Consider the following 26,328-nt stretch of genomic DNA (forward strand, 5'->3'; position numbering starts at 1 on the left):
TCGTTAAACAAACGAGATTATCATAGTTTAAGTAATTATAACTTCTAAATTTGGGTTTGCTCATTGTCATTTGGCTTTCATAGCATTATTTATTAGTGGGTCGATGGATGGGCTCACCACGCCACTGTTTTTTGGTCAACGAAAAGGACTATAATTTAAAAAAAAAAACAATGAAAATTTTGAATTACATATAACAAAGTCAAATGTTTCGCCGAGTCTGAGTGGATGAACTCTAAATCTAAAGCTCTTAACGTAAAAGATTGCGTTAATCGCATAAAATATTCGTGTCGATAGCTGACCATTCTGAATCAGGTGACTGATAGCTAGTAAAAATTATTATAATAAACTAGTACTAGTAGTAGACTAGTACAGTCACATAACAGAAACATGCATTACTTTTATGCATACGGCACCATTGAAAAAAAACAAGCACCAGTTTTGCAATCATTATCCTCTGTTGTCTATGTATGAATGATAAAATACGTCAACACCAATTGAAAAAAAAAACGAAATGGCCAGTGCATAATAACGATAAGAATCTTTTAAACAACACTAACTTCACGAGACCCCCCATTGGCTTTGTTAGAACGAGGTCGTGTCGAGAGTTGCTCCAGCATTTGAATGGGTATCAGAAACAACTAAAGCTGATTACGTCACGACACCCGGTTTGTTAACTGTAATCGATCAAGATCATAATCTTGTTATGAAACATAAACGTGAGAAAGTGCTCTTTAATCTGTCTAGTTCGGCTAGTATTAAAATTTCTTTTGACTTGCCTGTAACCTTAATTTAACTCGTCAGTTCACGATGCTCCGAGATAAATTTACGGACCGTTTTAAAAATAAACTGCGTGTCTCAGTTTAGTTGAGCAGGTTCTAGTTGACCTTGAGTCTTTCGGCTTATGGCAATTCCTAGAAGATATTGTACGATTTTCGGCACTACTAACAAGCAAATACGAGATTCGTGAATCATCGTGGTATCACTGTCGTCAAAACTCATACTAATACCAGATTACCATCGCGTTACACATATGAGGTAATATTCAAACAAATTACCATATTAACAATTTATTTATTGTCGTGAGCGCATCTTTAGACTTTTAAAATTGTATAAACAATTTTCCGCATGAAGTAAGTATCATTGCTCTGTATTGCAATCTCGTAAGCGCTTGTAAGGTTCAAGACCCGTTGCCCATCCGCTAAACGACTTGTAGCTTGGAACGCCAGGAATGCCGTCCATTCCAAGCCGATGTTAATCATCCAGCCGCATTCACTTTATTTCCTGTTTTATTGCTCTTAGTTTTCTTCCACTGATAATTTGTTAAACTCGCCAATAATTTTCACTTAATTCATATGTACCTCTGTAGATCACTAACTTTGTTTAGTTTATAATTCTCGTATGAATTCAATCACTAATTCAATATAAATTATAAGGCGATGTCAAGTTTTCATGTCGCAGAAAGTACTTTTTAATTCTAATTCAAAGCTCATCTTCATAAAAATACTTCAGCGTCTACTACAAATTGGATTTTAAGGTCATTTTATTATGTATGCGAAAACATACTTAACTTAATTAAACTATTTGTAAGTATATTGACTTGGCTTGAACATTATTGTAGGAGACTACAGTTTAATTGAAATGTCCCCGTTCACTTTAGTGGTCTATAAAAAGACTGTTGATTTTATCGATCCAATTTCCCTTCTTTGATGAACAGCAAATCAACCCGTATTGCAGCGGGTCTGTTTTTCTCATTTATAACTTCGGCCATTCATGTGAATTTTAATGCCAAAATCTCGCACCTGGTCAGGTCAAGCCAGAGAATACCAAATGATAACAGCCGGCGGGCTCTTAATCACGACATAATAGCGTGCGAACATGGCTTCCTTGAAGTGCCGCAGTCCCAATTATTTTAGTATCCACAAAGATTAAAACGTTAAAAATATTATTAAATGAGTAGTAAATGGTTCATACATGTTTACACCTATTATTACAAGAAAACACATTCTTCATAACAATACAACCATGCTAACACTAAGAAAAAGAGGTATAAAAACACACATCAATAAAACTTCACATCAAAGAAAACGCGAATAAAAATTCTAAATTAATTAAAATTATAATAGAAGAGAAATAACTTCCAAAATAAAGAAAGCAAGAACCTAATCTTTCTTGTTTCAAAACTAACGACATTCTATATCATTTCAATACACTATTTTCAAATTCAACTTATTATTTTACAAACTTCCTAAGAATAGTGTCAACTTATGTTTTGAAACATTTTTCACAAAAAAAAACACAAATGCTGAGTCACTTCGTTACAGCTAACACCCTACCAAACTCACTGAAGCCGCATAATGCCCATGTCATTATTATCCTACTGACTAATTAAGAAGCCTCTGTGGAGCTTTGAGCACATACTCGGTCATTTTGCTTATTCGTATGTTGGTTGGTCAACCGTGTGTATTTCTTTTTCAACAGTTGATTTTACATTATTCCTACTAAATCCTACTAAAACTAATACCAAACGTATCGAATAATATATCTACTGTACCTCCTATAATACCAGCTTCTAAAACTGTTGAATTTCAGAATATCGCTCGGATCCATGCTTAACGTTTTTTTTGTAATTCAGTAGTATATAATTCAGTTAGCTTTATAATGCAACTCCATTTTCAAATCACAACGATTTGATAATAGATTTGTAAGTCACACAAACATGAAACAAAAAAGTAACGGAGAAAAAAGTAAAAATTCAAATTTGAATGACAGGTTTTTTTTTTGTCCGTGTAGGCAGACGAGCATAAATTAAAAAATAATGATGTTGTTTTTTATTGTAACCATAGTTATTTTCGGACTGTACTGATATGACTGTATTATTTATATTTAATACTTTATCAACTTGGTTAACTTCCCCGACACTTCTTGTCTCGTAAATAAGGCGTTTTTGTTATCGCTGCGGTTCTTTCTGCTAAGAGACAGTTTGGGAAAATCTTATCCAATCCAATAACACTTCGACTGAATATCTCAAAGAAACAGCGCCATTTTCCTGGTGGTCTCTATGAGCTCCCGTTGCCGTTTACCAGTTCAGATGGGCCATGAGCTGGTCTATCCATATTTTTTTTGTCATAATATTGTTTTAAGTGGTTTAATTGGATTGAAACTTTATGCAGTAATCGTTGGTATTGAGAAGTTTTTGTTATAGCACTATCGACATACCTACGTACGAATCGTTGCTACAAATGGGTATTTTTCAAACATAAAAATAATAGTCACAACGCAGTAAAGCGTGGCAGAGATTGACTAGTACCTTATAAATTGATATTTATAACAGTATTTTTAGATTTCCAATTAATCAATAATAAGAAAATTATCAGTTAAGAAATGACCAGTACGTCTCTTATAGGCTACAAGTCCTAAGTCATCTTTTAAAATACGCGACATGGTTCTAGGTGCTATCTTCATGTCCCGAGATAAATTCTTTTGCTTTCGGACAGGATTTCTTCGAATTCTTTCCCTTACTGCTTTGACCACCTTTTTCGTACGAACACTACGTGGACGGCCAGATCTTTTTCTGTCACAAACAGAGGAGGTCTCAATGCACCTATAAATAGCCCGGTACACAAATATTTTACTAATACCAAGCGTATGGAGAGTTTTAAAAATTGCATTTGGCTCCATACCTACTTTGTGTAATGCAATAACAGCGATTCGGTTCTCTTTATCATCCCACTCCATTTTAATATCGCAAAATATTGTACAATGTATTGGCGCCAAAATGAGAAAACACAATGAGCAATCATATAAAAATGACAGATTCCAAATTCAAATGTCATATTTTGTTTATTTTTAATTGTAACAGTATTTATGGCCAGACTAAGTATATATATACAATAATCAACTAGAACTGTTTGATTCTCTGCTTAAAGCCTAAAATTAAAATGTAAAGAAAATGTTATTGACCATCATGTGTTTCATTTGTGCATTCTTGCAAAGCAGAAAAGGCCTAACATACCAATAGAAAATAAATTGGTATGACGCAGTAAGCTCTGACGTAGCTCCCCAGTCGGCGCCTAGCGAGGGCGATCAATACATGCCTCGTAGGCGGCATCATCCCCTCTAGATTCTTGGCCCTATATAATCGACCTTAAACCTTTGACTAAAGACATAATATCGCTTAATAATTCCACCCCCTTCACAATAAGGCCCCTTGTTCACTAACTCAAGGTTTTCTTAAAATATTTTAGCAATTTTTGTCATAATATGATAAATATATGATTATTTATATACATTTATTAGATCGCCTTGTAGGGTCTAGTTATCACTGCATCACGGGGTCATCATATTCACGGTAGGATTTGTGTGAAAGACATTTGATTTGGTATTCGAAGATTGCTTGTTATTTTGTTCTTTTGTTTGAAATTCTTTTATAACAGATGCTTTTATATTAAAGACATAATTTATTAATACTCCGACGATTATAATAATATTGTGGGTTTGGTTCGCTAAAAACATTAAGTTTCTTTGTTTCGTTCTTAACAACGCGGCATATATGTATTGTGTAATACGGTAGCTAACAGTAGATTCATCGTTTATAATTTTATTCTCGTCACGTTTGCGCATGTAAATGATACGTTGTTACGTGTTATCCGTGTAGACGCAAAAGAACACTGGTTTCTTGTAACCGTTGTAATATTGGACAACGGGTACCTATCATGTTATTGTAAAGGTTTTTTTTTGTTGTTTTTGAAATCACGGAATAATTTTTCAAAACGTATTTCCAAATTCTGTTTCTGCTTAAAATCTACGTGTATTTGTGATCTTGCTCACTATCATACTAAGCTTGAACTAGCATGAAGTATGCTGGCATATACCAGTTATACCAGTAAGTAGAGTTTGTTTAAAATTAATTGATTTTCAAGTTTATTGCCTACTTTTTTCTTTGAATTACTAAGAACTGCTAGTATTTACTAAGAAACTACCTGAAAATATCTTAATCTTAATTTAATCCGAAGACACCTTTCAAAACACATATTTTTATTGCTTACAACACATTTATCGACTTACACAGAATTCGTCTTTTTCTGTATCGTTCTCTCATTACTGAGGATCGCGACCACGCGTATGTAAGTCTTTCCATGAAAATCGGTCCGCTACTAGGTGGACCGAATGTTTATACTAGGATCCACTGCTGAATTAGTAGCAATTTTGTCTAAATATAAACTGGTGGTAGGACCTCTTGTGAGTCCGCATGGGTAGGTACCACCGCCCTGCCTATTTCTGCCGTGAAGCAGTAATGCGTTTCGGTTTGAAGGGTGGGGCAGCCGTTGTAACTATACTGAGATCTTAGAACTTATATCTCAAGGTGGGTGGCGCATTTACGTTGTAGATGTCCATGGGCTCCAGTAACCACTTAACACCAGGTGGGCTGTGAGCACGTCCATCCATCTAAGCAATAAATAAAAAAAACTGCGATCGTTAACCGCCATTTACTAGTGGTAGAACGTATTGTGAGCCGGTGTATTTTACGGTAGGCAGCGGCTTGGCTCTGCCCCTGGAATTGCTGACGCCCATGGGCGAGAGTGACCACTCACCATCAGGTGGGCCGTATGCTCGTTTACCTATAAGTGCAATAGCAAAAAAATTTAGCACGAATCTTTATTGCCATCCTGCTATGCTATTTGTGCCGCAAGGCTTTGAAGGGTGAAACGGCGATATGCAATTCTTCTCAGTCGTGTGCACTTTTGTCAGAGTGGTCGTAGTCATCATTTCGGGTGCGCTTCACCAGACTTAGCCATTTCTCGCGTACCGCAGCCCCTTCTTGTGCACTCGTTGACGGGATCGTTTAGAGCTGCCTTTATTTGGTCGGTCCATCGTAACGGTGATCTGTCGCACGGTCCTGTACCCTCTATCATGCCCTGCACCACAAGACCCTCAACTGAGTCGTCGAGTTGAAATTGAAATCTCTAAAATGGCGGCGTTTACGTTGTGACGTCCGTAAAGTCCGAGCACGATTTATGGTCAGATGGTAGGACCTGAGCTCATTTACGCATTAACAGCATTGGGAAAAAACAAGGAAATAGATATTTCGATATCATTGAAGATGATGATAATTCGAAATTCTAATAGGCATTGTTTTTGCAGTCGTATATTTCAATTACAATAGAATATGAGAAATTCGGTTTCAACATTGTTACCTTCCACTATTAAATCTTCCAAGTGGAAAGTACTTGAAAAAGTCCTATAGAACTTAAAATGATGTTTCAATAAAAACTAGCTTAGACATTATCAAATTGACTAAGCAGTAACGTACATACTAAGTATTTAAAAAAAAATACGTTGACTTTATACACAATATGTTTAATTTGATTGGCTACGTTTAATTTTGACTTTGAAACAATATCATCAAAGATTTAACCCGATAGCCCAACCCTTCACTTAAAGACTCAATGATAAAATCAAAGATACTTGCTTAGTTACCGATACAATAATACGTATATATCGGTTTTTAGCATCCAAATGGGTTTTCGAATACCGATTATACTAGTCTATTTTAGCTCTCGACGAAAGAAGTCCAACGCACTCTTTTTATTAGCAGAATCATTATCGTACCTCATTAAATCATTATTGTCGGTCGATATCGGTTCAAATGACGTGCTTGTTTCCGTTCGTGTGTTACGATTCAATTCAATAAATACCATTCGTTGTGTTTTTGCATCAGTTATGATTTCATTTCGCACACAATGGCTTAATGTATTTGTGAATTCTTTAATGTTTATTCGTAAAAACGTCTGCGAAATATTAATATAATGTGATATTTATAATTTTACTGGTGGTAGGATCACTTGTGAGTCCGCGCGGATAGGTACCACCGCCCTGCCTATTTCTGCCGTGAAGCAGTAATGCGTTTCGGTTTGAAGGGTGGGGCAGCCGTTGTAACTATACTTGAGACCTTAAAACTTATATCTCAAGGTGGGTGGCACGTCTACGTTAGATGTCTATGGGCTCCAGTAACCACTTAACACCAGGTGGGCTGTGAGCTCGTCTACCCAGCTATGCAATAAAAAAAAATTGAAAAAAAAAAAAATTGAGTAATAAATTTCACTTTGACACGATTATCTATTGACATTCATGACCCAAAGTCTGTCTGAACGCAGGTTTTAATGATGAGAATAGTTTGTTTTATGATGAGATGATGAGAATACTCTTAGGTTAGATAAATAAAAAATGCAGTATAAATGAGTCGTCTATTATCAAAGGTGGCAATCTGTGCATTTGGACAAAAAAAAATTATTGATATGTCAATACAGATTGATTTGAATATAATCGTCTCCTTCAAAGAATACGGTTCAAAACCTGCATTAAATAAAGGTTAATAGTTAACCTGTTATTTATCTAAGATGTCGTTCCGAAGAGTTTTGTGACTGCCAATGGAATACAAAGTCAATAATTCGTTTTTCTGATTTACCAATAATTATCCAAAAGTCAGATTGCCGGCTTTGATAATAGTCGACTCAAATAATGAACGCTCTTGATCGAACTAAATCAAATTTTTTATCAGTACCTAACAAAACGTAAAGAAAAAAAATACGGCATTTCATTTATTCTAAGGAAACTAGCTACAATCTTATCAGTTAAGATAATAATCATTTCAATTACAGTCACACTAAGGAGTTCCGTACAAGGTTAGGTTTGTCTTCCGTTAGCTTCTGTTCTTCCAACTTCAAGGTTATCTTATTTTAGAGGCTCACAAACTTAAAAAAGCCATGTTAGCCTAAATTCCAACTATTGGTAAGTAACAGCCGGCGCTCACAAAGTTTGGCAATGCTAGGGTTAGTCAAAGTGCGTAACGCGTGCATGCTTTAATATCTATATCTATACTAATATTATAAAGAGGAAAGATTTGTTTGTTTGTTTGTTTCGAATAGGCTCCGAAACTACTGGACCGATTTGAAATTCTTTTTCCATTAGAAGCCGACATTGTCCCTGATGAACATAGGCAACTTTTTTTTTTAATTTTTTTTTTTTTGTTTCATTTGTGTTTTAATGTTTCCGAAGCGAAGCAAGGGCGGGTCGCGAGTAAGAGATAATAGTGTAAAATTTTCGAAGAATTACATTATCATAGTGATTTTTTTTATCTTAACTAAGTTACAACTATTGGAATTTCGAATCGTCGAAGTGAGGTCACTACTACTATTTCGGGTTCTTATCATTAAACAAAATGACAAGAAAACATGAGCAATTTATTATTATAAAAAGCAGTGGAATTTCCATAATTAAGAAACGGGTGAATTCAATCGTACAATTTATACCATAATTATAGATAAAAAATGAATGTGAACTTAAAATGATAAATAAATCTATAATTTTGCAAACGATTGATATAGTGTAAAAATGCTTGTAATTGAATCCGACGTCGCTTGAATACAGATTCATCACAAAATTATCCAGTTCGTATGCATGATGATACTTCAGTCATCATTCCCGATCCTGCGGAAAGAATGGAAAGCAGTCGACGTCGCCCAAAACACGTCATCTCGGATCCTCCCGATCCACAACGGTGCTTTTAGGTACTTCAAGCACCGGTCACCGTTCTCTTCGAACCCGTCGCTTGCGACGAAGGGCTCGACGAGTAAATTAACCCTCAGACACAGCCCACTGAGTTTCTCGCCGGATCTTCTCAGTGGGTCGGGTTTCCGATCCGGTGGTAGATTCTGCGAAGCACGGCTCTTGCTAGGGTTCGTGTTAGCAACGTCGTCAGGTTTGAGGCCCGTGAGCTCACCTACTAGTTAAGGTTACGCTGGAATAGCCTCTCAAGGCTACCAGCTTAGGTAGGAAAAAAAAGCTTCAGAGTCATAAAGTTGAGGTTCACGCTTTAATTGCGTTTCACATAGTCAGCCCCCATTGCAATATGTTTAATTGAATGTTATTTTTGGTTTTCATGCGGAGAGAAACATTCTATTTTATATTGTCAATACCGTGAGCGTTGGATCATCCCCCCTCCGCAGCATATTGTTTGTCTTACAACAACAACTCGGGTTCAACTAAAGTCGACAGCCCTAGTACAATAACTGGACTGTTAACGTAGGAAATGTACCGTGAAAGTTATTTTCTCAGGCGGTCCCAGATCAGCCCGCGCCACTATGCGAACGCACGAAACCACTTTCGCTCTATCCCAATACCGCGACGGATATTTTAGTATCGATATTTTCGTAATTATAAGTTTTAGTTGAACAGATAATTCTCACATAGAATATTATATTGATTTAAAACCATTTGTTTGTCTTTTCCACGCACTATTAAATGATGATGAACAAAATAATACTGTTAATTTCTAAACTGCTATATGTGAAAACACGTAGTACGATACTAGACACGTAGAAGTCTTCGTGGCCTAACGGACAAGACGTCCGGTGTATTCGTGTTGAGCGATACACCGGTGTTCGAATCTCAGGTGGGTACCAATTTTTCTAATGAAATACGTACTCAACAAATGTTCACGATTGACTTCCACGGTGAAGGAATAACATCGTGTAATAAAAATGAAACCCGTAAAAATTATAATTTGCGTAAGCACTGGTGGTAGGACTTCTTGTGAGTTCGTACGAACAGGTACCACCGCCCCGCCTTTTTCTGCCGTTAAGCAGTCATGCGTTTCGGCTTGAAGGGTGGGACAGCCGTTGTAACTAACTATACTTGAGACCTTAGAACTTATATCTCAAGGTGGGTGGCGCATTTACGTTGTGGATGTCTATGGGCTTCAGTAACCACTTAACACCAGGTGGGCTGTGAGCTCGGCCACCCATCTAAGCAATAAAAAAAACACATATAATAACATTAATTGATTGGAACTTGCTTGTGGGAGTATACGACAAAGAGAAGATCTTCCACCGAGCTGGTGATATTTTTCGGTAGACCGACGGTCCAATATTTTTGTTCGGAACTTGTATACGAGTATAATGTGGAAATTTTCTCTTGAAAATATTGTAAGCGAAATTCAGGTATCTGTCAAATATCTTGTGTTGTATGATACTAAAGCTACCGCCACTTTGCTTAAGAATGAAACAACTAAATATTACTTCGATACCAAATTTACGAAGAGATCATCGTTACAAAAAGAAAATGTAAAAAAAAAGAATCACACTGTATTTAACTGAATAGTTCTTAAGAAATGATTACTAAACGATGTTTTTAATGACAACCTCTTATGTATTATTTCATTTCAGACTATTTCAAAGCGCAAATATTATGCAAGTCTCCTTTTATTTCATTATTGACTATATACAATTATGTATCGGCAGAATGCAATGACGTAATCTCGGCCCCCACGTAAATGTAGCGGCTGGTTTCTAAAATAAACATGTTTGTCCACTGTGTCGATGTCCTTCCTTGGTCGACAAACAAAAGCTTTGGAAACATGTCACAAAAAATAATTAAAAATGATCTAATACAATATCGTACAAATACATCCTTGGAAGATATAATAATAGACATAAAGATAGATTAAATCTATAGTTCGTATGTAGCCAAGTCTTCCTCTTCTCCCTCTTCTTTTCTGGAGGCGCCGGAGTCCGACATAATCCGGTCTGTAACCCCCTTCGACCGGGTATGCGTAAACATATGCCCCAGCGTTAAAAAAAAGTTTGTATGTAGTAACTAAACACTATGTAAATTTCTTCTTAATCCCATAGTGTAGCATGAAAATGTCAATTTAGATAAATTGTTTTAATACAATTTAATCTAGCATTTATTCATAATTTAAAACAATATCTTTTTTGTGGATTTTGTTATCACATTATTTACATTTTATTCGTCTGGTAGGCAACCTTGCTTTTATTTTGACGAAACTAAACAAGTTGTTCATAATATTTGCATTACGTTGTCCTTTATATCACAGGTGATGATCTCATCTATATGTCAATAAAGAATTAGGTAGTTAAAAATGTTAACTCATCGTAACAAGTATTTACATTCGTTTTATAAAACACATTTATAATTATTGACTTACTTTTGAAATTGTGAAAATGCCGGAGAGAAAATTTACGGCGATAAAAGTTAACCTTAACCTATAGTGTAACTATACTGAGACATTAGAACTATATCTCAAGGTGGGTGGCGCATTTACGTTGTAGATGTCTATGGGCTCCAGTAACCACTTAACACCAGGTGGGCTGTGAGCTCGTCCACCCATCTAAGCAATAAACCTTTTATATTATAGTTTTCAAATGTGCGTGCAGGATTCGTCGTAAAATTTTTATTATTGACGATTTGTTTAGGTCTAGTGCGTAGCGTCTGAAACTCGGATCCGGGTTAGTGTAATGAATGATGCGATTAAGAATTAATAGCTCGGTTTATTAAATGCTCTAATTAATGTGTCTCTTAATAAAATTGCACTACCAAATTATCTTAGTTAAAAAAACACGCAATAAGTACCTCCTCAAAAATATTGTGCTCTTATGAATGAATACTGACATATTCAGAAACATATTCTAGGTCGGGTGATTTGTAATTATCATGTTTTTTTGTTACTACCTATATAAGTCAAGTTATATTAATTAATGTAACGCAAAATAAGTCAATATTAATAGATGTTTACTGTCGGTTTTATGGCAAAAACTTTTTTGCATTCATTGTTTTGTGTTGACGTCATACAAATGTTTTTTATTCTAAACATCCGTTTCATACGTTGTGTTTGTAGATCGTGAACAAGTTATTGTTGCTTAATGTAAACGTACTAAATAACTCCTTAATTGAGTAGTTTAAAAAAATAATCGATTATTTTCTTACAGGAACAAAGCGATTGCCGATTATCTAGGCAGTAACGGTTACAATGACGCGCTGGAAGCGTTCAAGAAAGAAGCCGACATGACCGGCGAGATGGATCGCAAGTTCGGTGGCCTCTTGGAGAAGAAATGGACCTCCGTCATCAGACTTCAGAAAAAGGTTTTTCTTTATATATGTCGTAAACAGAAAAAACAGTCTATATGATCATAATTTATTTGATATTACATACATTTAAAATTAATACATAGTACATACAGACTGTATGAGAGAGGGGGAACTTCGAATCTATAGATACTTTACACCGGAGGTCAGTCGTTGGCAGCAGGGCGTACTGACTACCCCAACCAACTTCACTGCGGCGCAGAATGCAAACCACTGCGCTAGTTTTCCCAAGTAATCCTATAAAAGTGGACCGAGTACAGAATGAGACTGTATGCGATCCGGCTACCATCCGGCGCCATGTCGAGTCCAGGTCACACGGTGTGAAATATGTTACTGGCCACCCTGCTGCGGCTCACCGTGTTTAGGGACACGACCTTCAGTAATGAAGAAAGCGACGAAGAAGACATTTAAAATTAAATTTTTTTTTCTTCATTCTGAATATTTGGTTGCTGGTACATGGAAGTGATCTGCAAAACTCTCAGTCGGCAGTATCTAGGTCGTGACGTTTTCTAGGGCGGACGGTCGATGCCAGGGAGTTCGACCATTCCTCTCGATGAATTGCTTATTAGTCTGACACGACTTACCTATCGACTATCACTATACGAATAGTAATTCGAACGCGTTTCAAGGCGATAGAAGACTTATTAATAATAATAATTGGTTGCACTCTTATGAGAATTTTCAAGTAATTTCAATGTAAATGTACCGTGTATACAATCCTTGTAATTACGTACAGGTTTCTTTGTGATTCAAAACTTGAGACATTACCCTTTGTCGGGACATGTTAAACATCTATAAAATTATTCGAGTTAAAGCAGATGTTCCAATACAGCTGCAGTCAGTATTTCTAAGTAATTAAGGACTATACAAACTCAGTGCGGTTCGTAGCTTTGAAGAGTATGTAGGTTTTTTTTTAAAATCATAAACGAGCACACGCAATATGTAACATTGTTGTAATGTTTGTATAAGGTTATGGAACTGGAATCTAAATTGTCGGAGGCTCAGAAGGAATTCATCGAGGGTGCTCCAACGCGAGCTAAGCGCACTCCAACAGAATGGATTCCGCGTCCACCCGAGAAGTTTTGTCTCACTGGACACAGGGCCACTATTACTAAGGTAATAAATACATTGCACACAAACATAAACTACACTAACAATCTATATATTAATACGTGAAGCAAAAACTTTGTATCCCTTTTTACGAAAATTGCGCGGACGGAGGAGTATGAAATTTTCTACACTTATAGAGAATATAGAGAAGTGCACAATGCTAATATTTTTTTAAAATAATGCCTATAAGATACAATAAATCAATAAAGAAAACATTACACACACTACATAATATGTATTTGACGCACACACGCATGCATACTATTTATTGTCAAACTTTTGTTTTTGACGTATGTTGTCAAATTGAGAATAGATTAAATATTGTTTGGTTTTTGTTAATATTTTTATAGTGTAGTTTTGGCGAAATTTGTGATTATCGAAGTATAAAATACACACATAATAGTGTACAAACTTACAATCCCAATTAATTATAGTCGAATTTCGACTACTGCGGGACCTCTAGTGAAATTAAATTTGCAAACAAAACAAGCACGTCCGTTCTAAATTCACGTAAAACGAACAACAAGAAACTGGAAAGTTGTGTCTTGGTAATTATTATTGGTTTAGTTACCTTTGAACTTTTACTTCAAACCATTGAGGTCGCATCTGAAAAAACCAACCAATACATAATTTAATGAAGATAAAATAGTCATACGTCAACGCAGAAATATTTTTAATGAAAGAGGAAATGAAGTGCCTTTGTGTGTTCATGTTTAAAAAACCACTTTTTTTGAGGCTCTCTTTGGCCGTAGATTGTCATAAGAGCTCAGTAATTATCTGGTCTTAAGTAGTAAACAAAGACCGTCGAATATAAAATCGAAGTCTCGATTATCTTTTAATAATACAAATTGACCATTGTGTACAAACTCAACACATTTGTTTTGCCTAGACGTGCGCACATACATGGCTTATGTTGCAAGCCAGTGTTTTTTTTACTTGTTGTTATTTTTTGTGTATCCTTTTAGCTTGTAATAATGTGTATTGTATGCTTAAAAAATAATTTTATAAAAAAAAAATATTGTCCATAAAATTTTCATATTGGATCACACAAGACTACTTACCGTGCGCCCTAGCCAATGGTTATTATGCAAATATCTTAGATTTGATTTGATGGTATTCCTTCGCTGTGGAAGTGGTCCGTGAAAACATATTCTGGTACTAGGGCGTCGTGTGAATCCGAATGGGTAGGTAGGTACCTCCACTCCGCCTATACCTGCCGCGAAGCAGTATTGCTTTCCACCCTACAGGGTGGGGCAACAGTGGTACTACAGGATTGGGTCTTTGAACTAATGCCCGAAAATGGGAGGCGGCATTTAAGATGTTCATGTCTGTTAAGCATTCAACACCAAGTATGTTATGAGCTTGTTCAGTCGTGTAACTATAAAGACATATTTATGAACAAAAATATTAATGTATTTACGGTACGGACAGTAAGTACCTGCTAAAGAATTTGACCTATGCCATAGTAGTTTCGTTTGGGACGGGGTTGTTGTTGCCGGGTCTCTTACTCAGTACATCATCGATGCATATAAATAAACTATAATTCAACATTAATCTTTAGTTAATCTAGTCTAGTTCTAATCTAAAACATGAGTCTATTTCTAAATCTTTTTTTCAATATTTCGTCCGATTTTCACGAGTCTTAAACAAATTCAATCTATTACAGTTTCATGAAGTTTATTGTGATTTTAAACTTATGGAATGCTTTGTTTGCTAAATACTATATACATTTTTCGTAATACTTTATTTGGTAAATGTTACTTAAAACATTAAAAACGTAAACACTTAAAATATCGCGATATTAAACTTAAAAAATTATCTCACACTATAATTTAGTTTCATAAAAATATCATGAAATTGCATTAATGGACTAGACAAATTTGTAACTTTCTAGTGTAATGAAAGTTTTGAGCACGAGTCTTGTACGAGTTTTGCTGTAGGGACTAGATGTTATTGTTTAGCTTTTTGCTGTCAGTTTCCCCTGTCGTTTCCAGACAATCGTATCTAGTACGCTTTCTATGATGTATACGAATGATGAAACCGTTGAGTGCATGTTTGATTATTGCACGCACGCGTTTTTAATGTAAATTTGCAATTTTTTAATTAGATTTTTAGACTGGTGGTAGGACCTCTTGTGATTCCGCGCGGGTAGGTACCACCACCCTACCTATTTCTGCCATGAAGCAGTAATGAGTTTCAGTTTGAAGGGTTGGGCAGCCGTTGTAACTATACTAAGATCTTAGAACTTATATCTCAAGGTGGGTGGCGCATTTACGTTGCAGATGTCTATGGGCTCCAGTAACCACTTAACACCAGATGGGCTGTGAGCTCGTCCACCCATCTAAGCAATAAAAAAAAATGTTTTTTTTTTTTAAAACTACGTATGTGATTGTTATAATAGTGTGAACAAAACAAAATTGCAGGTAATATTTCACCCCGTGTTCAGCTTGATGGTGTCCTCGAGCGAGGACGCAACCATAAAAGTTTGGGACTTTGAGAGCGGCGAGTACGAACGAACATTGAAGGGTCACACCGACTCCGTACAGGACATTGCATTCGACCACCATGGAAAATTACTTGGTATGTATAATAATTACATTCTCATTAGTTTCAGCATCGTCAGCCTATAGCAGTCCACTGCTGGACATAAGCTTCTCCAATTGCTCGTCACTGAGCATGATCCTCAGCATCTCTCATCCAGCTGCTGCCAGCCATCCTGCACAGATCATCACTCCACCGAGCCTGAAGGCGTCCTGCACTGTGTTTGCCAATTCGCGGTCTCCACTCATTAGTTTTATCCAAACCTCAAAAGGCAGAGGCAATGCGCTTAGAGTCGAACATCTGTCTCATCTCTCTGCATAATAACTGCTGGTCCCGTTAATTAGGCAGTAAAAAGATCGGTGCGAATCTGTTTAAACTAAATAATGCAGTAGCATAGTGAACCATCAGGTGCACAGAGTAAAGACGTATTCTTTACATCTTCTAAAACTATATTTGATTATAAGGCTTTTGCATAATCAAGTCACACGACGAGACGGTCCTACCACGATCAATATATCAGTTTCCGTTCTTTCTTTCGTTGTGACATGTTACTGGTAACCTATAGTACGTACCAGTTCGAGTTACTCAGGACACTGATCAGTCTCAAAGAGAAACAGGAGTCCCGCGTTAAAACGCTAACGCCCCCAATATGATGCTGCCTTATTATTTGTACTATTGTGTTAGATTTTTCGCTGAATTGCATTAGTTTTATGTGTAACATAGGGGACATATACCCCACTTTTAAGATAAATAAAAAATCGAGGTTAACTTTTAATCGGAATGAAATTGAGGGACTTTTTGGCGGAAAAGCGAGGAGTGAAATTGTGTGATTAGTTTTATTTTATCTATTCAGTGTTTCTTTAGGTTTAAATTTGTAATAACGGTGGCTTATTAACTGTTTTCATGAAGGTGTACAAATTTGTGAAAATAAAACAAAGCCGCTGGAAACTTCTTGGGATCCTCCAAAAAGTCTCAGTAAATGACCACCATTTTACTGAGATTATATTTCATCCCATATCATCTCATTTAATTTCATTTCATGCCATTGTTTTATATTAATCAACTTCATTTCACTTCATATTAACAGTTTTTATATAGTGCAGTTTTCATTAAAATTACAATAAGGTTTGACCCAAAGGTCTTAGTTACCAGGTCATAAAATCCCTTAAAAGAAAGAAATTGGACTGACTATAAAAACGTTTTCCATTTCAGTGTCTTGCAGCGCCGACATGTCGATCAAGCTGTGGGATTTCAATCAGACGTTCGAGTGCATCAAGACTATGCACGGACACGACCACAACGTCTCCTCGGTGGCTTTCTCTCCTAGCGGCGACATCGTGTACTCCGCCAGTCGGGATAAAACTATCAAAGCCTGGGAGGTCGCCACTGGGTAAGGAATCTACACGAACAGAACTCAAGGGAATTGATTATTTTTGGTCCAATAGCCATGTAATATCATTGAAAGCGTGAGATCCACGGTCTCTTGGGAATCGCGGGTCTGTAATATAGCCGTACATTGCGAACAAATTCTTCACGGTGGAGTGAGTGAATGAACGAATGATATAACAAAAAACAATTTGGGATGTTTAAAATGAAATGTTGACATCAGACCCTTATTTTCGGTCAGGGGACCGAACCTCTTACAAGGTGTCCGCACCTAGGGGGCACGCGGTGTGTGTGGGACTTGCCGGTCCGCTGCGGTCGGGAACAGACCGCGGGTCCAAGGATATTTTTAGGATCCTACCCATCAAACGACTCCCCTTGCACTCTCTCTCACCCGGCGTCCGATCTTCGAGAATCATCCAAGAATTTATCTAGTTTTCGTAACTATAATAATTATGTCATTAAAAGTAGATAACGGACACTAATAATATTCACAATTTAACATAATTTTTTTCTTTTTTTATTATAAACACTTAAGTTGGAAAACTCTCAATGTGACAACGTACATTCAGATTTATAAAATTTAAAGTGAGGTCACTTAAATATGTATGTACCTTAAATTTTGAATAGGTACTGCATCAAGACATACAAAGGTCACCGCGAGTGGGTGCGTATGGTGCGCGTGTCGCCGGACGGGACCCTGCTCGCTTCCTGCTCAAACGATCAGACCGTGCGCATATGGAACGCGGACACTAATGAATGCAAGGTACGTACCTTACCTACTAACTTACCTACCTTAAATAGGTCATTATGATCGTAAGCTGTCAATACCTACCTCCCAACTCACATTTTTACTGAAACTAGTGGTCCCCCAGTAGTCGAAATTAGACTATAATTAATTGAAATTATAAGTTTGTACACTATTATGATTCTATTGTCAAAGGCTATTATACTTCTATAATCACAGACAGGTTAGCGTGGTATGGAGTACGGATAGGTAGAGAGAAGGTGCATGTAACTAGATGTATGGAAATGGTAGTGCAAGGTAGAGGGGAAAGAAGTCGACCGAAGAAGACATGGTCCATCCATCCATGTTTGAATGACGATATGAGAGATAGAGGAATGAGTGTTGAAATAACGGCTGATAGAAGAGAATGGAAGAGAAAAATTTGCTGTGCCGGCCCCACCTAGTGGGGATAAGGTGGAGAAAAAGAAGAGAATCAGATTTCGCCAAGGCTACACTATAGACAAATATTAATAAAGACAAACGATATTTAATCTATTCTCAATTTGACCACAGAAAAGTTTGACAATAAACAAATGGCATGCATGCGTGTGTGTGTCAAATATATGTTAGTATGTGTAATGTTTTTTTTTTGTTGGCTTAATGTATTTTTATGCATAATTTAAAAAAATATTAACATTCTGCACTCCTGTATATTCTCTATAAGTATGGAAAATTTCATACTCCTCCGTCCGCGCAATTTACGTAAAAAGGGTATAAAGTTTTTGCTTCACGTATTAATAATATAGTATTTAAAAAACGTAATTTGTTTTCTTTTTAAGAACTTACACCAAGAAGAAATAACATCTAACTGACTTTTATGCTAATCATTTTTTATGGTTTTTTTTTTTATTGCTTAGATGGATGGACGAGCTCACAGCCCACCTGATGTTAAGTGGTTACTGGAGCCCATAAACATCTACAACGTAAACGCGCCACCCACCTTGAGATATAAGGTCTCAGATCTCAAATTACAACGGCTGCTCAACCCTTCAAACCGAAACGCATTACTGCTTCACGGCGGAAATAGGCGGGGTGGTGGTACCTACCCGCGCGGACTCCCAAGAGGTCCTACCACCAGTGATTACGCAAATTATAATTTTGCGGGTTTGATTTTTATTACACGAGGTTATTCCTTCACCGTGGAAGTCAAGCGTGAACATTTGTAGAGTACGTATCTCATTAGAAAAATTGGTACCCGCCTGCGGGATTTGAACACCGTTGTATCGCTACATACGAATGCACCGGATTTTATCCTTTAGGCCATGACGACTATAATATATAAATATCTTCAAACTTACAGCCCTAAAGGAATGTAATTTGAATATTTTCTTCTTAGCAATATAAAACTAATGTAAAAATAATAAACTTGGATTTTGGGCTCATAAATACCATCCGTATTTTGTTAACATTTTAGTTTTTATGGTTTCCGGTAAACTTGCCATCAAAGCACAAAGCAGGTATTGGTAGCGTCGGTCGATTTAATATTACTTGAAGTACGACTATCTTAATCACCGGTCACCGCCCTCGTCGAACCCGTCGCTTGCGACGAAGGGCTCGACGAGCGAATTAACCCATAGACACAGCCCACTGAGTTTCTCGCCGGATCTTCTCAGTGGGTCGCGTTTCCGATGATTCTGCGAAGCATTGCTCTTGCTAGGGTCAGTGTTAACAACACTCCGGTTTGAGCCCCGTAAGCTCACCTGCACACGTTAGGGCGAAGCTGAAATAGCCTCTCAAGGCTAGGAATAGGTGGGATTTTTTTTTATCTTAATCAATATATTTGTGCGTATTTCGATATTGCAATTTTTTTTTTATTATATGATTTATTTTATTTATTATTATAAATTTATATCGAGTTAGTATTTACACAATGCGTTCGTGAAATTGTGACATTAATAGATACCACATATCAGGTATGGTGCTCCAAACTACTAAATAGTAGTTTAAAGCACAGAACTTCGTATTTTCATGTTTCTACACGTCATGTGTTTGCTTGATAAGTCCACCGTCAGGTCAATGACCGCGCGGTCAATTTTAAGTAAACGGATACATTGCGATATTGCCAGTCCGACTGTCTAGTTCTTATTACATGCGTACTAGAAACTAAACAATATTCTCAAGGATTTATTCAGCAAGAGGAGAAATGTACTAGGTCATGGGTACAACTTATTATGATCGCGTGTCATTTATTTTGTTTGCTTGTTTATAATATCCTTAGTGACGGCAATTATGTGACATTGCCGCTAAATTCCAGTCACTGACAACGCTAAGTGACAGAGGTAATATAGGGTGTTGTTTTTAGGTTTATAACAAAAATGTTTGAAAATTGCAGTCACTAGTAGAATTAATTTTTAAGTTTAACGAACACACCCTGCGGTTATGATTTTTAACGCAAATATGAGAAATGCTAGAATAGTAAATAAGAAGCAATCATGTGCCGGTTTGAGGGCTAGGATAGCCACTATACCGTCCGCCGTCACGTCGTGCGGTTTGCTCGTTCTTGTCACAGTTTGACACCAGGTAGACTGAGAAAATGTTTACGTATGGGAACTTGGAATGTAAGAGTACGAATACCGTGGACTGCCATGAGAACTAAAGTCCATTCTTAGGGAGCTAAACATCCGAAAAAGGCTCTCTGCCATCTGCCGGGAACGTGTTATGAGCTTCTTCGGACACATCTTGCGTTCTCCCAGACGAATTAGAGAAGCTCATAATTTCAAGAGCGTCGTGGGCAGAACATCAACCAGATGGTCAGATCTGGTAAAAGAAGCGATTGGTGGTAATCTATACCATGCGGTCTATGCCACCCACAATCGAACACTGGAGGAACATCACATGTGGTCGCGATACTTAGCAGTGAGGGAACGATGAAGAAGAGACTGAGCTACTTGGTGCAATTTTTTTCTTTTTATTGCTTAGATGCGTGGACGAGCTCACAGCCCACCTGGTGTTAAGTGATTACTGGAGCCCATAGACATCTACCACGTAAATGCCGCCACCCACCTTGAGTTATAAGTTCTAAGGTCTCAGTATAGTGCATTATAGATTATTGAATAAATCAGTTTAGTTTTTGTATTTACGTTTATTAAATTGTGTCTATGTATTGTGATTGTCAGATGGAACTTCGCGAACATGAGCACGTGGTGGAGTGCGTGTCGTGGGCCCCCGAGGCTGCCGCCGCCGCCATCAACGAGGCCGCCGGAGGAGACAACCGCCGCGCCAACCACACCGGACCCTTCCTCGCCAGCGGCTCGAGGGACAAGTCCGTTAAGGTACTATACATATACACTACACATACGTACATTATTTAAACTAGAACATGGGTCTGTAAACTTTGGACGCGCCTCAAAATCAACCAAAATATACTAGACTATAATAATTAGAGAGATGTTTCGGGTTAGGGATATTTTCGAATTTGGATTTTGGATTTAGAATTACAAAACTTGTGATGGTAATTTTTTTTGTCTTCTAATATAATTCTAATATAAGTTGCCGACAACTGTATTAAAATATATAGTTTATTGAAGTTAATGTTTTTTATAATATATAAATTACCATTTGATATCTGATGAATGATATTGATATTATAATTTACGTAATTACTGGTGGTAGGACCTCTTGTGAGTCCGCACGGGTGGGTACCACTACCCTGCCTATTTTTGCCGTGAAGCAGTAATGCGTTTCGGTTTGAAGAGTGGGCAGCCGTTGTAACCATACTGAGACTTTAGAACTTATATCTCAAGGTAGGTGGTGCATTTACGTTGTAGATGTATATGGGCTCAGGTAACCACTTAACACCAGCTGGGCTGTAAGCTCGTCCACCAAACTAAGCAATAAAAATAAAAATATATCTGAAATAAAATAATAGTATTAAAAAGAATCGGGCTCAATTTTCAAGTTCGAGAATTTTAATAATAGTATTAAGAAAATGATGTAAATTATTGTATTTTTTTAGCGCCATTAAACTATATTCAATCGAGATCGCTAGATGCGCCTTGTAGCTTAGAAAAAATATCTCCAACGAATTATTGAATATTGAGAATGGACGGTTCACCAGATCTGGGAGGTGAGCACGGGCCAGTGCCTGGCGACGCTGGTGGGGCACGACAACTGGGTGCGCGGCGCGGCGTGGCACCCCGGCGGCCGCTACCTGCTCACCGCCTCCGACGACAAGACCCTGCGCGTCTGGGACGTCGCGCACACGCGCTGCCTCAAGACCCTCTATGCGCATCACCACTTCGCCACCAGCCTCGGTATCCTATACCTCATTATCCTTTCCTACTTTACTTTGCTTGCGTCGTATTCCTCACTGCTGAGGGTCTTTTTTTTCCTTCCTAAGCTGATGGTCTTGAGTGACCATATCAGCTTCGCGTTCTGGACAAAAAGTCCCACTGTAATTGAGACTTAAAATTTAAACATCTGTGTCATTATGAAGTAATGTCTTCTATCCTTTTCTAATAGAATCGTTTTTTTTATTTTCAGATTTCCACAGAAGCTTGCCATACGTGATATCGGGCAGCGTAGATCAGACCGTCAAAGTTTGGGAGTGTCGCTAGAAGCATTGCCATTTTAGTAACTTAAACTCACCGATGATATCTTTATCATTATATTTTCACGTTCGATAGCTACAGTGAGGGCAAATCAATTACGCGGGGTCGTTCAGTTCGCATCCAACAATATTGATTTTGCTTTCATTCATCATTGTGGTTTATTTCGTACAGTTGACGATGCTATGTCTGTACACGCACTTTCATGATCTAGATCTATCCGGCTCAAATTGAATTTGTAATCCGTTTATATTTTTGGCATAGATTCGCACATTCCATTAAAATACGATCCTAGATAGTTATCAGCTTGTTCTTGCTTCCGTAACGTGTACAATGTCAGTTCTCTATAACCGATGACGTAGCATTCGTCCTATAACGTTCACCCGATCGAAACGTTGGAGTGGGGAGTAAAAGCTGTGTTATAATTTAACATTTCAATAATCTGTTTTATTTTATAGTTATTGTTTATTCGTAAGAATGTGTTAGTTAATAAATTTTATTTCGTACGAATAGTTAAATGATTTCTACAATGTCAGCTCTAGAAGAACTTGTACCTTGATTTGTTTATTTTTAATTTAGCTATGTTAAATTTTATATTGATGATTATTCATGACAGTCATCTACAAAATAGTCATACTGATCAGCACATGTCATTAGAGCACCAGAATGCCTGTTCATCCTCCCATCTGCAATGTACATAGACTGTAGATGTTCGTCTCAACTCGATATGATGTTCATTACGTTTGTTGGCTGGCAACGCTAACAGCATTAATGAATGTCTATGGAGACCGCAACTCTATGTGCATACATTTACAAATCGTTTTTAAACGAAACTGCAACTTAGTCAACGCGCTTTTACAATATCAGTTTCATATGGACTTATTTTAAGTTTTGGCAATTCAAAACTTTAACTATAAGTTAGTGCGTTATATTTTGATGTTTTTTTTTTTATTATTATTAATAATTATTTATTTATAGTGAGGTTTTTTTTAACTTTAACGTCTCAAACGAAAATTGCTGTTTTAGGTGCATTGAATTGCTATTTGTGTGTTTTTCAAGTTTGTCTTTACATTTTACGTCATTATCAATTTATCATACAGTAAATTAATTTAAATTAAAATGTGTGATTATACGATTAATATTTTTACTTTCAACTTCATATTCGCGGTAGCTAGATTCATATAAACGAATGCCTATTTAGTTCAATATATAAGTTATTTATTGAATTATTTGTGTTGCCTGGTAAAATAATCGATTACGTAGTTCTAATAAAGTATGTATGGTGTAATTTTATATTCTGCTTTGCCGTTACGGCTAGTGCATGAGTAAAATATGAATGCCCTGTGTATTACTCTTGAGAGCTAGCCAGCATTATCGCTAATATTGTATTAGACGTAGGCCTTGCTGCTTTCCCGCAGTATATATAGATGTATCTTAAAATATGCTTACGTTACGGCAATGATGTTAGCTATAAAATATGTAATAGATTGTTTCTTAACGAACATTAGATTTGCTTAATATCATATAAATCCATATGCCGTGTTCAAAGAGATTATAAAACTAATTCGAAATAGCTATTATATCTAACATGCTCTTATCTTAAGATTATCAATCACAATTCACCGAACTACTAAAATAATACAACAGTATCTAAATTCTTGTATTGTGATAAATATTTGTAGATAATATTACAACTTGGGGTTTTAAAAATAATAACAATGATAATTCCGAATATTCGTCTAATTTCAAATTTGTATCAATATCAGAATAAGAAGTTAAAGAAATATTATTAGTTTACGCATTTAGATGAAATGCTTGTACAACCATAATAGTATGATCTCTTTGAAAAATGGTAGTTTGCAAAGTAGAATGTGTATGATGCATAATTTTAAGATGTTTGTAATACAATTTATTGAATAAAGTAGGTATTTGCACTCACCAGTTTATGCTTAAATATATTAGAAATAAAAGCTAAAAATGTTTGCATAACGTGTGAAGAAATATCTTGTTTCCTTCTAGTACTAAATACAAATAGCGTGGCAGTCTTGTATGTAAACAACATTTACGATTTGCCTGTATTCATGGAAAATTACCAAAACTAAATGTACATTTGGTTTAATGTTTTCTGTAAATAAATAAACAATTAAATACCTAATTTATTCCAAAGGTTTTTTTTTATTTCGTATTCGAATTATAATAAAATTGGAACAACCATATAATATGTATCGAATCTTTTTCAAACAGTTATATAATTTTTAACAATAGTAGATTCCGCCACTGGAGCAGTTCATCCCTACTACCTACCTGGAAGTGTTGTTTAATTTTTCATTATGCTATTCCTCGCGTACTTCACGGTATTCCCAAAGCGTAACGAGATCTTCAAACCTCAACCACCGGTCACCGTCCTCGCCGAATCCGTTGCTTGCGACGAAGGGGTCGACGAGTAAATTAACCCATAGACACAGCCCAATGAGTTTCTCGCCGGATCTTCTCAGTGGGTCGCGTTTCCGATCCGGTGATAGATTCTGCGAAGCAGTGCCCTTGGTAGGGCCAGTGTTAGCAACACTCCAGTTTGAGCCCCATGAGCTCACCTACACGTCAAGGAGAAGCTGAAATAGCTCCTCAAGGCTATCAGTATAGGTAGGAAAAAAAACGAGGTTCGAAGATAGTACCCACAGGTATGCAAACTCCCATGCCATTGCTTTGAAAGGACTCTCTTGGCTATCGTTAGATAATATCCACAAGTGACGGTGATAACACTTGTTGACTTGTTTGCCTGCGAAAACACTAAAATAAAGTAATATAAAGAAAACGTAAACAGTAAAATTACTGGTGGTAGGACACTGCACGGGTATTAACATCGTGTAATAAAAATCAAACCCGCAAAATTATAATTTGCGTAATCACTGGTGGTAGGACCTCTTGTGAGTTCGCATGGGTGGGTACCACCACCCTGCCTATTTCTGCCGTGAAACAGTAATGCGTTTCGGTTTAAAGGGTGGGGCAGCCGTTGTAACTATACTGAGACCTTAGAACTTATATCTCAAGGTGGGTGGCGGGTTTACGTTGTGGATGTCTATGGGCTCCATTAACCACTGAACACCAGGTGGGCTGTGAGCTCGTCCACCCATCTAAGCTATTAAAAAAAACCTTATAATAAAGAGTAGATTATTTAAAAAAAACTGTAACATCGAATTGACTATGTACCCGATCGACTGAGAGGATATAAAATAATACATAAGTAATCTACGAATAAATAATAAGTCTATTTATTCGTAGTACATAATAAAATATATTAACATTTGTTCAGAGTGGGGGTATCCACCTGATTAATTCATGGAATAACGGACACACCTAATCTCTTGATCCAGATAAAAATATCAGCCCTTAAGTACTTACTAAGAACGAAGAAATATAAACCGCTTATAAGAAAGCCCGCTCGTTCGAATCTGTTCGTTTGGGACTACAAAAATGTGCACGGTAGCGCGGTCTCCGTCAATGTTCATTCGGAGTTATCCGATTGCGCTGAACTGACTTTAAGTGATGAAATAGATGTTTTTTCTAATTATCTCACAACTTACAGGAAAAATCTCGCGGATAATTTCCCAAGTAAATATAAATTAATCGTAAGTAATTATATGTAATCAAGTTTTAGTTATATATTTTTATTTTTGTTGTCAATGCACTGGCGAAATATATTTAGTGTATAATCTATGCTGGCGATTGCACCTATAATTCATGCCATCTGCCATGTACTTTTGTCATTTGTCAGTTTTTCAATGTTTTTTATGTAATTAATTAAAACCAAGGAGTACCAGCCCTAGTAAATTTCTCTATTAACACTTATTTCGTCCCCCATAACCACAATTTCTGGGTAAATAGGGATAGCACCTATTTTTGCTTTTTTTGCTTAAATTGGAATGCTAATTGCATAATTTTAAATTGGATAACAAAGATAGCACCAAGACTCAATCATTTTGATACTGATATAGCATTTTAAACATCAACAACTACCTT

At 36.7% G+C, this 26,328-nt stretch overlaps 1 protein-coding gene and 1 long non-coding RNA gene across 4 annotated transcripts in view; one reads left to right on the forward strand and one right to left on the reverse strand.

Moving 5' to 3' along the window:
* LOC101736689 (lissencephaly-1 homolog) overlaps nucleotides 1–24,477 on the forward strand; it is a 28,845-nt gene extending 4,368 nt beyond the window's left edge. The window contains exons 3-11 of one of the 3 annotated variants that reach the window (XM_038012363.1): nucleotides 11,787–11,940; nucleotides 12,913–13,059; nucleotides 15,477–15,633; nucleotides 16,807–16,984; nucleotides 17,608–17,743; nucleotides 20,881–21,036; nucleotides 21,822–22,017; nucleotides 22,247–22,368; nucleotides 22,501–24,477. In XM_038012363.1, coding sequence (XP_037868291.1) covers nucleotides 11,787–11,940; nucleotides 12,913–13,059; nucleotides 15,477–15,633; nucleotides 16,807–16,984; nucleotides 17,608–17,743; nucleotides 20,881–21,036; nucleotides 21,822–22,017; nucleotides 22,247–22,320 — 1,198 coding nt within the window. In that variant the 3' untranslated portion in view covers nucleotides 22,321–22,368; nucleotides 22,501–24,477. Of the gene's footprint in view, nucleotides 1–11,786; nucleotides 11,941–12,912; nucleotides 13,060–15,476; nucleotides 15,634–16,806; nucleotides 16,985–17,607; nucleotides 17,744–20,880; nucleotides 21,037–21,821 lie in introns of all 3 variants that reach the window. The other 2 variants (XM_038012362.2, XM_062669768.1) reach the window with 2 other exon arrangements.
* On the reverse strand, nucleotides 23,238–26,043 carry LOC134199280 (uncharacterized). Its single transcript, XR_009973712.1, has 2 exons — nucleotides 25,711–26,043; nucleotides 23,238–24,851 (listed from the first exon to the last, which is right to left on the reverse strand). It is a non-coding gene; the product is annotated as an uncharacterized LOC134199280 (long non-coding RNA).
* Between the last annotated feature and the right edge of the window lie 285 nt (nucleotides 26,044–26,328).

This window comes from Bombyx mori, chromosome 8, assembly GCF_030269925.1.
Source record: "Bombyx mori chromosome 8, ASM3026992v2".
In the NCBI taxonomy this organism is placed as follows: Eukaryota; Metazoa; Arthropoda; class Insecta; order Lepidoptera; family Bombycidae; genus Bombyx; species Bombyx mori.